The sequence below is a fragment of the Chelon labrosus genome (assembly GCF_963514085.1).
Source record: "Chelon labrosus genome assembly, chromosome: 12".
Lineage (NCBI taxonomy): Eukaryota > Metazoa > Chordata > Actinopteri > Mugiliformes > Mugilidae > Chelon > Chelon labrosus.
The window spans coordinates 4,172,570-4,189,054 of NC_140345.1; the positions used below are offsets into that span (position 1 = coordinate 4,172,570).

The 16,485-nt window shown below is 41.2% G+C and overlaps 2 protein-coding genes across 2 annotated transcripts; both read left to right on the forward strand.

Annotated features, from left to right (window-relative positions):
* Positions 1 to 5,408: 5,408 nt before the first annotated feature.
* On the forward strand, positions 5,409 to 6,578 carry irgq2 (immunity-related GTPase family, q2; the record flags this gene model as incomplete). The annotated part of the gene is made up of 1 exon (XM_084557274.1): positions 5,409 to 6,578. The coding sequence occupies one exon, from the start codon at positions 5,409 to 5,411 to the stop codon at positions 6,546 to 6,548; it is 1,140 nt and encodes a 379-aa protein (XP_084413400.1). The 3' UTR covers positions 6,549 to 6,578.
* Positions 6,579 to 6,580: 2 nt separating this feature from the next.
* LOC311497116 (B-cell receptor CD22) lies at positions 6,581 to 16,145 on the forward strand. The gene is made up of 17 exons (XM_084557265.1): positions 6,581 to 7,036; positions 7,638 to 7,706; positions 7,810 to 8,223; positions 8,840 to 9,115; positions 9,525 to 9,779; positions 9,987 to 10,268; positions 10,397 to 10,690; positions 11,264 to 11,533; positions 11,921 to 12,193; positions 13,108 to 13,362; positions 13,449 to 13,530; positions 13,617 to 13,680; positions 13,763 to 13,902; positions 14,108 to 14,165; positions 15,139 to 15,233; positions 15,312 to 15,366; positions 15,594 to 16,145. The coding sequence occupies exons 2-17, from the start codon at positions 7,658 to 7,660 to the stop codon at positions 15,810 to 15,812; spliced, it is 3,081 nt and encodes a 1,026-aa protein (XP_084413391.1). The 5' UTR covers positions 6,581 to 7,036; positions 7,638 to 7,657; the 3' UTR covers positions 15,813 to 16,145.
* The last annotated feature ends 340 nt before the right edge of the window (positions 16,146 to 16,485 follow it).

Here is a 16,485-nt window from a genome sequence, read left to right on the forward strand (position 1 = left end):
GAGACCCCCTGCAGTTTGCCTAGAGCAAACAGGTCAGTGGATGATGCAGTCAACATGGCTCTCCACTACATCCTGCACCACCTAGACTCTGCAGGGACCTACGCACGGGTCCTATTTGTGGACTTCAGCTCTGCATTCAACACCATCGTCCCGGAGCTCCTCCACCAAAAACTGTCCCAGCTCACTGTGCCCCCCTCCACCTGTCAGTGGATTACCAGTTTCCTGACTGACAGAAGGCAGCAGGTGAAACTGGGTAACTTCACATCCAGCACCCGTTCCCTCAGCACTGGCGCCCCCCAGGGATGTGTTCTCTCCCTACTGCTCTTCTCCCGTTACACCACTGACTGCACCTCAAGGGATCCTTCTGTGAAACTCCTGAAGTTTGCAGACAGGGCCGCCTTAACCCAATGTTAGGCCCCGGGGCTGAGAGGTATTGTAGGCCCCCCATCCCCTCGATTTATAGAGTGTCATTTTAAAAAAAGTGTAATATCTAGGTAATCTAATCTCACAAAATGCATTAGTTTCTTTCAAGACATACAACAATGAGTTTTCCCTCTTTGAGCCAGAAAACACCATAATATTATTAACATATCACTGAGCCCACTTGAGCAAGACACTTTATTTAACAACCACACACAGCAACTTATGGTGATAATAAAACCAAAAGTATGATTTCAAACGATATTATGAAAAACATCACCAACCATCACCTGTCTGCACAAACAGTGATAATAACTAACAACAGCATAAGCAAAGAACAGCAACAGATCAAAGTAGGAGCCTCTTCTCTGGCCTCAGCGGGCCCTGTGAACCACCTGCACAAACACACAAACATACTCCGTTCAGCACCATAGATAGCAACATGGCCTAATGCCAGGTACCAAAAAGATGAAACTGAGCAACATTTATAGAAGGTTTGCAGTATAATCTAGACAAACATCTGAGCAAATGTGCATTTCTCTTAAAACAATGCACAACCACAACAATTTATAACCTGCACAAGCTATAAATACAGCACTTTCTTACGCGCACTTTTGAGTCAATATTGTTTCCCCAGCGGCCCGGGTCACTGTTATATTGGTCATCTGACTCGTCTCCCCCCAACTGGTTTGCAGCCTGGTCCTCTCTGTGGGGCTCGTGTGCTCCCCCCTCCTCCTCCCCTCCACTGCTGCGGGTGGTCCCCTGCTCCTCTCCAGCTACATCCACCTGCGCGGAGTACGCCTCCTCCGCCCCCTCCGGTGTGTGGGTTAAGGCTGGATTATGCTTCCGCGTAGTGATCACGCAATGGTCACGCAATGGCCACGCAGTTGCTTGGACGCAGTCGTGAGACCGTGATGGTTCTGCGTGGGGTTTACGTGTCGAAATGCATGCCACACCGGTAGAGGGCGCTATGATTTTTTGTGACCGACCGACCGAGACTCTTGTGACGTATCTCGCCTCGTATAGTTATTTACCTTCCGGCTTTTGTTGTAGTCACAGTGAACGATGGACACCGAGACAGAGAGACTGGCGTTGGAGCTCCAAATTATTCAAGCAGAGGAAGAAATACTTCTATTGCAAATTAGGGCACGACAAAGGAGACAATGATGTTTATGAGTGGAAACCGGAAAAGCGGTCTCCAGCGGATGTAGTTAGTGGACCAATCACAGCCAATGCCGCTGCGTTGCTGCTGCGTTGCTGTTGCGTCGCCTCCACGCGCGTCGAGGATTTTTTGGAGGTGCACGTCTGGCCCTTGCGTAGGACGCACGGGGGTCCGCAAGGACGCAATAGGTCCGCAATAGGTCCGTACGCACGGACGCGCTGTGTCAACGCGGAAGCATAATTTGGGCTTTAGAGTCGCTAACGGAGGAAGCTAGCTAACTTAGCGAACTTAGCGAACTTAGCGAGCTTCCTCCGGTGCTGGGTCCATCTTCAGCAGCAGCTGGTTTAAAAAATCCGGTGAGCTTTGGGATGCTCTTTAGGAGCGCAACTCCTTAATAAGTGTTTTTCTTTTCTGGGCACCACTCTCAAACATCCTCTCCGACATTTTCCACTTGTCACTCAATCACAGAGGGACACACCCCAAAACTAACTATACACATTCTGATAGGTAAGCCCACGGGCCATAGGCTATGGGGCCACGTGGGTCACTCCTAATTTGGATCAATCAGCAGCCACGTAACGTGCGATTAGAGTGATTGACAGAAAACCTGACAAGTTACAAAACAATATGACCTTTTCAGCTCACCATGAACCTGAATTTGGGAGGCCCCTAGGCTGGGAGGCCCCTGGGCTTCAGCCCAGGCAAGCCCGTGCACTAAAGCGGCCTTGTTTGCAGACGACACCACCATCGTTGCACTCATCCGGGGCGGCGACGAGTCTGCATACAAAAGGGAAGTGGACCAGCTGGTCCTCTGGTGCAGTCAGAACCACCTGGAGCTAAACCCGCTCAAAACTGTGGAGATGACAATGGACTTCAGGAAGAGACCCCCATCAACCCCTCCTCTCACAATCCTCAACGGGATAGTCCCCACAGTGGAGTCATTCAGGTTCCTAGGGTCCACAATCGTACGGGACCTGAAGTGGATACATAGACTCTGTAAGGAAGAAGGCCCAGCAGAGGCTGTACTTTCTGCGTCAGCTCAGGAAGTTCAACCTGCCTCAGGAGCTGCTGATCATCTTTTACACTGCAATAGTCCAGTCTGTCCTGACCACGTCCATCACAGTCTGGTTTGGATCCGCCACCAGGCATGACAGGGACAGACTGCATAGAACAGTCAGGTCTGCAGAGAGGATCATTGGTACCGATCTTCCCTCCATCCAGGACCTGTACCGGTCCCGGGTCAGGAAGTGGGCCAGGAAAATCTCCACAGACCCCTCACACCCCTGTCACAACCTGTTTAGACTCCTCCCCTCAGGCCGGCGTTACAGAGCACTGTACGCCAAAACCACCCGCCACAACAGTTTCTTCCCCCGGGCTGTCACTCTAATGAACTCTGAGCAGTCACAGAGTGTGAGACCATCCACATGAACAGTAATCAATAACTCTGCACTGTTGTATATACTCACTGTACAATAACCCTGGTTTGGTGTATATATCTACTCTTATCCTATATTTTATGTGTACAGATTGAGATTTATTTTAGTTTTGTTTTATTTTATTTTATTTTATTTTTATTTCACTTACTTAAGTTGTTTCTGTACTAGAGAGAAAAGTTGCCAGAGTCAAATTCCTTGTATGTGTACATACTTGGCCATTACAGCTGATTCCGATTCTGATTCTGATTCATGGAAACAGTATTCTTTGATTATTTGTTAGGATCCAAATTCACACAATGATCAATCAGTATTGAGGCAGTGTATCATTTGGGAAAATTTAGATTAGATAAGATTAATATTACTTACATGTCTGTGCAGAGTGGGAAGGTAACATAAGAGAGGCTAGTTAGCGTAGCTTTGCTTATAGATTAGAATCCAGGAAAAATATAAAGCCTGCTGTGTCCAAAGTTCAAATATTAAACTACAGCTTTTGTTGGTTGCACAACACAAAGGTAAAAATTTCACAGCACACAGTTGCAACAGTTGCACCTGAGAATCTCTGAACAAATAGGATTAAAATGCATACAAGGTGAGTGAATGTTTTATTATAGAGTATGTATAGTGTATTATGAGATAGTAGAAGTAGTTATTTTTTTAAATGTACCATTTTTCTAAGGAAGAGTAAAATAAAGTATGTATGAGTAACTACTCAGTGAATAATTTCTTTAAATTAAAGCCATTTCGTTAGCCAAACAATTTTGTATTTAAAATGAACTAACAAATCTAGAGGAAACACACCCATTCGCAGTGGCTTGTCTTCTGCTGTCAAACGAACAAGAGCATGCGAGCCGAAAATAGCATCTGAAACAGCAAGCAGGTGTGAAACGTTTTGCATTCTGGGTTCCTCTAAAAGGAAGAAAGCAAAACCTTGTGGCGTGGTTTACTTGATACATTACTGATTTCCTTTTTATAAGAAAAGGAAATCAAAACTCATGTAACAAGTTTTATAGTAAAACACTGTTTTCAGCTTGTGGATTGTGCTTTGTGTGTTGGAACTAAATGAGAAACTAAAATATTAAAACTACTAACACTGATAGAACTACTAAAAATACTAAAAACTTTAGAAGCATTATGCTTAAGTACACTTGTGATGGTGTGGTATGGTTAGACTACTTAAAGTACTGGTTTACACCTCCATCTTTAGTTACATTTACTAAGATCTTATCTTTTTATCATTGTGGACTGCACAGTTAAATTAGTTTGTATGGTACTGATAAGTTAAAACTAACTCGAACAGACCAAGTCAAATAGACCAGTCCCACAGTAATCCTACCTTCACGGAAGATAGACCTCACCAAACAATCCTCATATTAAGATGAGTCAATGCCTCAATAAAAGGTGCATGTTTTTAGGGTTTAATTTTTAATTTTAGTTTAAGTTTCACTGGCTTGTTACAGCTATTGACTAATAATTTAAACTGAGGTGAATAATACATACTGCTGCTTCTTGAGTAATGCTTCCTTAAAAACCACACTGTGTGTATGTTATGTGCTTGTGAAGGTGTATGCATTCTTGTAGGCTAACACCTGGAAGCTCTACATACACTCGTAGTACGCATGTATGTGCTTAAACTGATTGTGGATTATGGCTGAGCTTACCGGATTAGAATGTTCCACTAGCTGGACGGACACCTTAAATAGATCAACCTGACACTGTCACTGCTTCAGAGCTGCAGAAGAATCAGCAAAAATATTTCAACCAGAGTGCTGCTCCTGCTCCAGACATACAGGTAAGTGTGTGTAGTGTTGTTTCAGTGGAAACTAAAGCAATGGGCTATTGTAGGATCATTAGCTGGTAGTAATATACTGAAGTAAAAGTGAAAGTACAACTAAAAATACTCCAGTACAAGTGCTGCATTCCAAATCTGCATTTAAAGTACAATCAGATAAGGATACTGAAGGCACTGAAGTACCCAAACACAATACATGTGCCTGTAATATTGTTAAATACATTGCTATTAGATGGGCATTTATAATGCAACAATTGTACATCAGTATTAAAAATGTAATTTATTTACTAGATTTATTAAGGTAGTTACTGTATGTGGTGCAATTAGAGTTGAATATTCTATGGATCTCTTGATAAATCTAAGGGTCATGAAATAAATAACTCTTTTACAAACTCGGGAATTTTTTATTTTTTTTTTGCTGTTTAATTTTTGCTGCTATTGTGTTAAAACTTCAATGTGTGCAAAAGGAACAGATATACTCTAACATGAGTAAGTTATTGTTTAATTATACTTTATTTTTCACTACAAATAGTTTTTTATTCACATGATGTCTAATAAATAACTCTTATGACATTATTCATATCTTCATATTTTCACAGCAATGGCTGATGTCTTCAGAGGCCTGAACCTCCTTGAGACCCTCAAAGAGTCCATAGAGAACAACAAGTTATCAGATGTTAAGGACGCGGTGGAGGACCTCCTCATCAGCCGGATTAATTTAGCTGTGGTGGGGGACCGTGGGGAAGAGAAAGCCTCATTCATGAACTCTCTCCGCGGCCTCGGACCTGGCGATGAGGGAGCAGCTCCTTCTCCCTCCCCCGTTGCCTCTGAGGAAGTTGCTGGCTACCCTAGTCCGAAACACCCTGACTTCCGTCTATGGGACCTGCCACCCGTCCCAACCACGTCCCCATTTGAACCAGAGGGATACATGGACAGAGTAAAGTTCCTCCGCTACAATGCTGTGTTTATGACATTCACACAGACACCCCAGCTAAACAGTGTGGAGGTTTACTTGGAGGCCCGTTCGTTGCAGCGACAAACTGTTTACTTCCTACTCTTAGCTTCTGTGAAAGACACAGAAAAGAGCCTGGAAGACAAGAAGAAAGCCAGCCTGAACGTACTGACATCTCAGGGTGTGGCACAGCCTAAAGTCTACCTGGTCAGACCCTCCACTCTGGAGAAGTTTGACTTCCCTGACCTTTTGGCAGACTTGAGCAACAACCTTCCAGAAATCCGAGCCCATTCCCTTCTTTTGGCTCTTCCAACGCTTACCTCCATGCTGGTCACCCAGAAAAAGGAGGCATTCAAAGCGCTGGTGTGGGCGGCTGCCTCACTATCTGGCGGGGTCTCAGCTATTCCCGTTCCCCTGGTGGCGTCTATGGTGGACTCAAGCGTAGCAGTGCGGATCCTGACAAAAGCACAGTTATCTCTGTGCCTGGATGATGAATCGGTTGAGCGACTGGCCCGGCAGCGTGCCACAGAACCCACGCGTCTCAAAGGGATGAGGACTTGTGCACTGTCAGTGGAAGTCACCAAAGGGGAGGTGAAAAAACGTCTGGCGGCAGCAGAGAAGGACTTGGCCACGGCCTCGTCGAAGCTGCTGGAGATGGCGATGCCTAGACACGCCCGCTCTGCCAGCCGCTCCTTCGCTGCCATGCTTCAGGCCTTAAACGGTGCTATCGATGAAATGGCTGCCGACGCTGAGAATATAGTGGCTGTTGCTTTAGGAGAGGGGAAATAAAGACAAATGCGCTTGTGTTTGAGATGCTTCCTGTTGATCTCGTGTTTCACATCTCATGTGAAACACTCTCAGAGAACGTTTCTCAAATCTTTTGATACACTTTTCACTCTTAGTGCTAAAGAACATTATAAATATGATATACATAAAATCTGCAAATAAAAAAACAAAAACTGTAATCTTCTCTGTGCCTGTTTAAGACATCTCACCCATATATCCTGAATAGAAGTGTTCAGGCTTGACAAAGTTTTAAAAAGAGGAAGTGAGAGGAGGTTCTACTGCTCACGTACAAGCTTGCCAGTTAAAAGAAAAAAAAAAAAAATCTAAACGCCTTCAATACTTGAACTATTAAAGAAAGTGTTCTCTTGCTTGCATGACCGGGCATGCAAATACTTAGCAAGCTATTAAGTCAACTGCGAAAACTTCCTTTTTCTGCATCTTTTTGTGACTCTAGATAATGTGTTGAACATTGCTGTGTTACATCATGTGAGGTAAGAGCAAACATATCTTTGTATCGTTTGTTCTAAAATATCTCCTATTTGAAAGAATATCAGAGCTGAGATTTGATTTTGAAAGAAACATTCTGAAGTAATGAAATATATTGAATATATTGAAATTATTACCCTGAAAAGGTAATAAGACACACAATTTATTTTTATTTTTTTTAATGTTGTATTTAAAATTTAAGATAAATGTCCAAATAAACCAAATGTATTGTTAGCATTCTAAATATGTGATGCGTAGCGTGTCGTGGCTTCAGTAGTACACAAGTTACAGGTGTTCCCAAATGGTACATTTTAGGTAACGAAGTGTTACTAACTAAATGGCAAATGTCTGTTTTGAGGCCAGATGTATCAGAACACACAATTTTAGATTTTAGGACGCTCTGTACTGAAATGTAATAAAATCACCAGCTGTGCTGATTTAGTTGGGGGTAAAAGAGATAATGTTAAAATAAGACAACATAAACTATTGTAGTAGGCAGTAAGAGGAGGAAGGAAGACGGTATCTAGCGTAGGTGCACTGACAAACCGAATAAACATCCGCCCCACACACATAATGTATTTTTTATTTGCTTTGTTTTTGTTGCAGAGAGTTAATCCTGTGTGAAAATGAAGGTTCATACAGTGTGCTGGTTGGTTTTTCTGGCCATAGCAAAAAGTAGGTATTTCATCACTCCACTGTAGTAATGTTCTCTTTTAACATTCACGTTAAAGTCACATTTAATACCTGACTTGTTCCCCTTGCTTTCTCTCCAATGTAGGTTTTTCTTACAAGGTAAACCCCTTCACACTAGAAGAAACTCAACTGACTGCTGCAGAGGGGTCCTGCGTTGAAATCAAATGCAAAGTCAAGGCACCTGCTAATCTTTATGAAGCGTACTGGTTTTGGATGAAAGATCCAGTATATAACAAGGAAAAAAAGGACTATGAGGCCACCATTATATACAGTACAAAATTATCAGTGCGTCCTGTCAGTACAGACTTTGCAAACAGAACGACATATATTGGATCTCAAAGTTGGACGCGTGCTTCAGTGAGAACAGCAGAATCTTGCAGTATTTTGATCTGCAATCTGAACAAAAGTGACAGCGGACACTATTCTTTTAGATATGTGGGGGAAAATGGCAATTATGATATATGGGCTACTAACCCAGAGGCAAATCTCACAGTAGTGGGTAAGTACAAAGATCAGAATACTGAACGACACTAACAAAATACGTAGAAATAAAATGTGCAAACATACTGTAAGTACAGTGCAAACTTTATTTAAAATTCAATAACAGGTTATTGAGAAAAAAATAATAATGAACATTGTTTTATCTTGAGGAAAAATGATGGAATAAATTAGAAATGAAATCAAGAAAAGAAGCAAGAAACTGCTTTTATGAATGAATGTCACAAACAAAACTAATATCAAATAATAGTGATTTTGGATGATTATAGGAAAATAAGTTACATGAAAACAATCAGTCATGAATACAGAGGCAGACAAGTTAGAATATAGCTCAGGTCTGCTGCACCTCGTGAGCTTTCAGTACCAAATAAAAGAGGAAGACAACACATCCGCCCACACTTTGCCCAGTTACATGTTGACTGACACCAAACAGCCCAGACCAAATATTACAGGTTTTATTTATTTATATATTTGGGGGCATATTTTATCTTTATTGGTTAGAACTTCCAAGCTGCAGCCATGTCCTGTATGTATTCTACTATATACACTTATGTACACTTAATCAGAGCAAGACATTCAGCTCTTCTTTGTATGCTGTCTTTCTTTCATATTTTCAGACAACCCATGCCTGATCACGTTTGAGAAGCCGCCTGTCGTGGTGGAAAATGAGACGATAACCCTCACATGCTCCACTTTGAGTTCATGTCCTTCAAGCCTACAGATTCAGACACTGACACCACAGCCGCTGGAAACTCTTGCGATGAATCCAGAGTCCAAAGTCGCCACACACACCTTTGAAGCCACCTGGAAGCACGATGGGAGTGTGTTTTCATGTCAAACGCAAGATAACACCGACAAATATCTGATTCAGAATATCAGCATGACCGTTGAATGTAAGTTCATGTAAGGAACGTCCACTGTTGAGAGATCTTAATTAATTGCTGCACAAAGGTGGAATTTGTTACAAAACTCCTCCATTGTGTTAAATATGTCTTTAAAGCTCAAATCTTTTCTCTTGTTCCTCTGATGTTACTTCTGTTATCTGTTAGTAATATTTTAAGATCAGAATGCATGAGAAGATTTAGTCATGTGACATAATGAGGAGTATGTTCTGTCAGAAAGATATTGGATCGTTGCAGCCACATACCTGCATTGTTAAACTGTGCATTGTTCGAACTTGAAAGCAGGAGATCGTCACCTGCTTACTGTTGCTAAATTCTAAGCTGTAACTTTTTCCTAACACTGCAATCAAACAGTCTGTACATTTTACTGTTGTTGCTGTGTTTGGCTGATTTCTCCTAGATCCTCCTAAAGACACACTGGCTGAGATAAGCTCCAAAAATATAAAAGAGGGAAGCTCTGTGGTTCTCACATGCTCTGCCAAAGGGAAGCCTGAAGCAAACTTTATTTGGTTTAAAGATGGTGACAAAGAGATGTTCTCTGGGGCCAAATGGACGAGGAAATCAGTTAAGGATTCACAGAATGGATTATACCATTGTGAAGCTACAAACAAACATGGAAGGCAGAAATCAAATGATGTCAGTATTGATGTACAATGTAAGTATGTCCTGTTTAACTTCATTCATTTTACTATAGATCTAATTTTCTCACTAAAAATCTCTAATCTAATATGTAAAGATTTGAATGCGAATACTACAGTGTATCCTATTTTGATTTATGAGCACTGTGTTTGGCTTGTTATAGAGAATTAACTGAAAGATGTGCTGTTCTAAAATCTTTTTTTTTTTTTTTTTTTTTTTTTAGATAGCCCCAGCGTCGAGATACAGATTTCATTGGAGACACAGATTTTGCTTCAAAAAAGCTGTGATGTTTCAGAAGGACAAGCAGTTACTCTTACATGTAATGTGACAAGAGCCAACCCAAAGGATGTCACATTTGAGTGGCAAAAAGATTCAACCATTGTTAACAGAAATAAGATATATCGTATCGAAAGCATAAAGCCGGAAGACAGCGGTGCATACAGATGTGTTGCCCAAAACGCTGTGGGTCGTGGAACATCAAAGGAACGTCAGCTTAAAGTTCAATGTAAGTTTTGCACTTCTTGTGCTAAAATGTATATGCCGATGACAGTGATGATGTAGAAAAGATAAATACATCTGTATCACCAACAACACATACTGAAAGTTATTTTTTTGTTTCTTTGTTTTTTCCAGACAAACCAAGGCTAACCAACATTTCCCTCCAGGGTGCTGATAATGGCAGGGTGAAAGCTGACAGCCGTCTCACATTCACCTGCGAGACTCGTGCATATCCAGAGGACACATGGATATCCTGGTACAGTTACAAAAAGACTGAGCCTTCAAAGAGGACGGAATTAACAAGCCGGGATGCCCTCCACTATGTTTTGACGTCGGTTCAAAGAGCAGATGAAGCGTGTTACACATGCAATACATCCAACATCATTGGTAAAGGGGATACAAGTGAGCCAGCATGCATAGAAGTACTGTGTAAGTAAACGTGTTCTGCTCGTTGCTGTACGCTTTTGCATCAAGTTTGAATCTGCCTTGACACCTGATTGCTTCACACATGCATCAACACTTTTTTTATTCATTGGTTTTTAACAATTCAATTTCATTAATTAATAATAATTCAGAGATTTAGATTAAATTTTGCCTAGTTGAAGGGAGCATGCATGAAGGTGGATCTGGCCACTAACACTTTCCGGTCATAAATTAACACATTGTAGCTCAGTCCATTTGTTTCATCTGTACAAAAGCCAATAATAAATTTGACAAGAAGTGTCCGGCAGAAAACAGGACAAGGCTCAAGGACAGCCTTGTGTAAAATTGCAGCTTATGGTTTTTACACTTCATCTTTTATACGGATTAAACAATAATATATGATGTCAGTTAATAAATTCTGGAGATGCTGGTTGGTGGACTTTAGAAGAAGGCAAGCTAGCTGTTTCCATGTGTTTGCTGCTTATCTGCTTGCTAAGCTATGGTTGTCTTGATCCTGCACTGAATCCCCCCGAAAAAAATAAAAATAAAATTAAGCTCATATTTGCTTCCTCTCCACAGTTCCTCCTACGAATGTCAGTCTGTCTATGGATAGCATGGTCACTGAAGGTCAGCACATGACTATCAGCTGCACTGCCGAAAGTAACCCGCCATCAAGTTTCACCTTGATAATGCCTTCAAAACAGAAAGTCTTACAGCCCGTCAGCGGAAAACTAAACACTTACCAGCACACATTTACTGTGACTTCAAACGACACGGGCGTTTACACGTGCGAAGCCTCGAACAGCGAAGGAACAAACAAAAGCACGCACAGGAAATTGGTGGTGAAATGTGGGTGATCTTCTTGTTAATCACGTATCAGAATCAGAACTTTCATTTCCACAGCTTCCTTTTGTATCATTAACTGATATTTAAAAGTATTGTCAATCTGTTGCATCTACACATGAATTTAAAGCATTCGTAATTTCTCGTACAACGGATTACCTGCTCAGAAAATATGCTGGCTACCAAACAACAGCATCAGTGTTTTTACTTTACTCACATGGTGACCGTAATAATACTTTATACAGTTAATGCAAAACCTCAGTGTAGTGTTGTCACTTTATCTGATTTTTTTCAACCGCTGAGGAATTAGAATTCAGCTGTGTAGTCCATACATAGGACAGAAACCTTGCAGTAATATACATTTTACTATTACTATCTTTGTGTTTAATGCAGATGCTCCCAAAAACGTGAAAGTAGAAGCTAAGCCTGATCTTGTTGTGAACGAAACCCAAACATTGACCCTGAACTGCCGAGCAGATTCCTACCCAAACCTGACTTCTGTCACCTGGATGAAGACGACTAATGGGAAGACAGAACCCATCCAGGGCACTCGGGAGACTTTCTCTGTAAAGTCTGCCGGTCCCTCTGACAGCGGACTGTACAGCTGTACAGCCACAAATGAAGTTGGAAGTAGTGACTCGCAGCAAGTCGACATTAAAGTCCAGTGTGAGTACACCACTGAACATGTAATGCATCTTGTCTATTTAGTGTTAAACAGGACGTGTGAGACTTAAGACTACAGGTAAAATGTGTGGCAGTTTAAATATGTATCCAGTGGCGAGGTGGTTTGCGCTGATGCCTTACAGCAGGAAGGTCCTGGGTTCGAATCTGAATTTCTGTGTGGAGTTTGCATGTTCTCCCTGTGTCTGCGTGGGTTCTCTCCAGGTACTCCAGCTTCCTCCCACCGTCCAAAGACATGCTGGTTAGGTTCATTGGTGATTCTAAATTGGCCGTAGGTGTGAGTGTGAATGGTTGTCTGTCTCTCTGTGTTAGCCCTGCGATAGACTGGAGACCTGTCCAGGGTGTACCCCGCCTCTCGCCCGATGACAGCTGGGATAGGCTCCAGCACCTATCCCAACACCTCCAGCCCTAGAACCCTCCCTGTGATCATTTTTTTTTTTGTTTGTTTTTCACATAAAGCAGGGTTAACATATAGACTGTATATAAAGATGGACACACCATTGGCAACGGCCAAACCCAAAAGTTTCCTGAAGTTTTGGAGAGTCTGGCGTCTCTCGTCGCCATCTCCCAGCTAATTCAAAAATGGGCAAAGAGGTGGAGTCTGATTGAAACCGAGGCGTGTTAGGTGTAATGGCACCCATCTGTCACGTGCATAACTCTAAGCCTTCCATTGTGTCATGAATAAAGAAATGAGCTATAGAGACCAAAAGGTTTTTTTGTACAAGGCATGTTGGCATGGAGGTATATGGGGATTGACTCGCGTTTGATGCCTGTCAAGTGACCATTCAAGGAACTGCACTTCTTTTGTCAATTCAGCACTGGCTTTCATTTTCAGCCGCTGAAATCTGAGTAATTTTGCCCTGCTTCCCTTTCTCTTCCTCTCCTTTTTCCCTGCTCAGATGCTCCAAAACACATAAAGATCACCCAAGGACCAGTGCAGCAGGGTGAGGGGACACGTTTTGTTAAGCTGAGTTGCAACAGTCACAGCTATCCTCCAGCCAAATATTCATGGTACATGAAAAAAGAGAAAAAGGACATGCATGTCTTTGACAGTCAGACCATAACAGTGTACTCACAGTCACCGGGGGAGTACTACTGCGTCGCAAAAAATAAGATAAGCCAAAAACGGTCAGAACCAGTCAGTCTGTTTGATGGTGAGTAAACTATGTGTGCTGTGTATTGTTTTCAAACTATTTGTCCAAAAGATTTTACACTGATGCTCTGCCTCTTCTAACCACAGACAGCACCATGAAGGCCGTGAAGCTCTTCTTTTTGTCTTGTTTTATTTTGCTCCTTTTACTTTTCATTGTCTTTGCATGCAGGTAAAGTATGAAAGTCTGAAAAAATGTCAGTGACTTGTCACATGTAAGTGATCTGTATAACCACTGTCATGTCAATTTGTTTTTAGACGGAGGAGAAACAAATCCATCCGACAGGGAACTGCGCGCACACGGCCCTTTTTTGGTTTTCTGGTGATGACTCTTACTCTTACTTTACTTCTTCTATACCAAATTTAGATCAAAATTACAACTTTGTGTGTGTAAACTAACTTAGGTTTGGTGGAATGAAGCCAGGAGGATTAATCAGATGGATGAGACTGGTTTGGCCGAGCCTTCCCGGAGCAGAGATGACCTCTTGTCAGACCAGCCGTTCCGTACGAAGGGCCAGCAGCGCCAGCCTCGTCCAGACAGAACGTAAGACAGCGGCCACGCACACTGTCTCCACCCAGCACAAAGAACGCTCTGTTGGGCTGAAAGCAGGATGCTGCTGCTCATTATTTAGGCAGAGCATCCATTTAAGGTCATTCAGATATGAATGGCACAATGAGACTTCCCTGTTGTTCACTATATTCAGTTAGGGACCATGGTTTTAGTCTTAACGTCACTGTTGTTCACCCAGGCCTGCCGCTGACATCAACACTGTTTACAGCACTGTCAATTTGCCTGAAGGACAACAGGTGAGTACATGAACTCAAAGCAAACTTCACAACAAACACATAAAAAATAACAGCAAGACATACCATAACAGATTATATTTGCTGTGACTTCCACAGAGGACTGGAGGAAGTTTTAAAATGTTCAGTGTTATCACACCTTGGTTTTGGAAACTCCATTTACAGCCAAAGACGTAGGATGATTTAAAATGTATGAAACATTGTTTATGGAATAGCATCTGAAATTGAGGGAATTTCAGGGTCTGTTGAAGTGGTTTCGTCTGTTTGTTCCTAAAAGTGTTTAATCCAAGTCCCTCCAAGATGCTCATCTTCAGTGTAATAGAGCTTATCTTAAAAACAATCACGAAAAACACTCTTTCAAAATTGTGAGCATTAATTGACCTGCATTTAGAATATTCCATATTTAATGGACTCGTGTTTTGTCAAAGACAAATTTGAAATAAATGATGAAATTCCAATAAAAAATTCACTTTAATAATAGTTTATACACATTATTACTTAATTTTTACTTAATTTTGTCAGTATCTTACTTTTTAATAATTTCTCAGTTTCAATTTTTAATCATTGCATAATCCCAAAATTATTTTTTCCCCTGGGAACACAACACGACAATAATTGTAATCATTTAATCAAAAATCATCTGTCAGGACTTCAGAGGCTTCATACAATTTCACTTTAACACATACAAAACAATAACCATCCTCACAACTGCTGTGTAAACATCTGCATTGTCCTCAGTGTTCTTCAGTTAAGTCATTACTCAACCTCTATTTTAGACAAGCGGGTGAGTCTTTGACTGATCCAGTGTTGTTTCTTCCCCCCGTGTGTTGCTGCTGTTGGCTGTCAACAGCCGTCTGTCAGTCGAGTCAGCGCTGTGAATCAATGGACAAACCTACAGCTTTGCATTTAAAACATGAATGAACTGATTCAGTTACTACTGTACATTCACCGATGTCTTGTGTCTGCATCTGCTCAGGCCCCCTCTGCGCAAAAGCCAACGAGAACGAATGGAGGACACGTGGAGAATGATTCTCTCAACTATGCTTCTCTGCATTTTGGGAATAAGCAAACGTGAGATGTTTTGCAAATAATAGGATGATGAGAAATGTATCATCACTTTCCAGATTTGATAATAATTTGTTTTTGCAGGACACCAGAAGAGGATGTGTATTCGAAAGTGTCCAAGCCAATGTCATCAGAAGAGGTTAGAAGGATCTAAACCACATTCTTTTTTAGTGTAGTATTGTACTGTTTATAGCATGTGTTAGGAAAAAAACAGTCAGTCTCTGTGACAAGGAAAAGTTAAATGTAGGAAAACTTCTGGTTCTAACAAGAATCAAATGTGTTTTGCTGCATGTTTTCCGCTACGCATCAAATCCAAACACCGCCGGACATTACAACGCTCTTGTCACTTTCTCTGCCATACTCTAGATAAAACAAGAAAAGCTGGAGGACTACGAGAACATTAGTGCAGCATGGGCAGCCGTACCTCCAAATCCTTATGACTATGACGACTCGGACACCAGTGATGAAGAAGTAGAGGTCAACTATACGCAGGTGACCTTTAAGCCAAATGCTGGACACCAGAGAGCCGACAGACACTCCAGCAGCTCTATAGAGGAGGTTCAGTACACTGAGGTCAAAATCTGAGTCAAGATATTTCTGTCCTTCAGGGATATCCTGAAATATGTTCATAATCAATCACCAGGGTTAGTAGAGTAAATGGTGTCTGGATAAATGTACATAAAAAGCTGACAATATAACAATTATTATTATTATTATTTTCTAATAAAGGTTTTCTCATTATTTTTTTTCTGATTTAAGCATGTTGACACATATACAGTACCCTCATGTATAAAGTTGTATTTCATAATCTGCTTTGACTTTTTAGTCCAACTGCAATTACTTTTTTAAATAACTGCAAACATATTTATGTATTTTAACTAAAACACAAAGTTATCAATAAAAAAAAAGTGTTGAACAAGTATCACTGTACCTGCTTCTTTCAGTCTGCATTAAGGTTTCAAATAAAGGTTAGTGATTTATAAAAAGTACTTCCAAAAAAATGGCAATACTGTATTTATCTATTATTTATATAGTAGTGAATCACAACAATTTAGACATAAAGAGGTTTTAGAAGATTTAACCTCTGCATACAGGTTTGTTCTCATATCTGTATATATTTCAAATGTTCTTTACAGTCTTGAAAAACATTATTCAGTGAAGAGACACAAGAGATTTACAGAGACAACAGTTGAGAGGTGGATTTCCATGTTTCCTTCAGGGCAGCTCTTACCTCAATTTCATTTTATCTATATTTTTT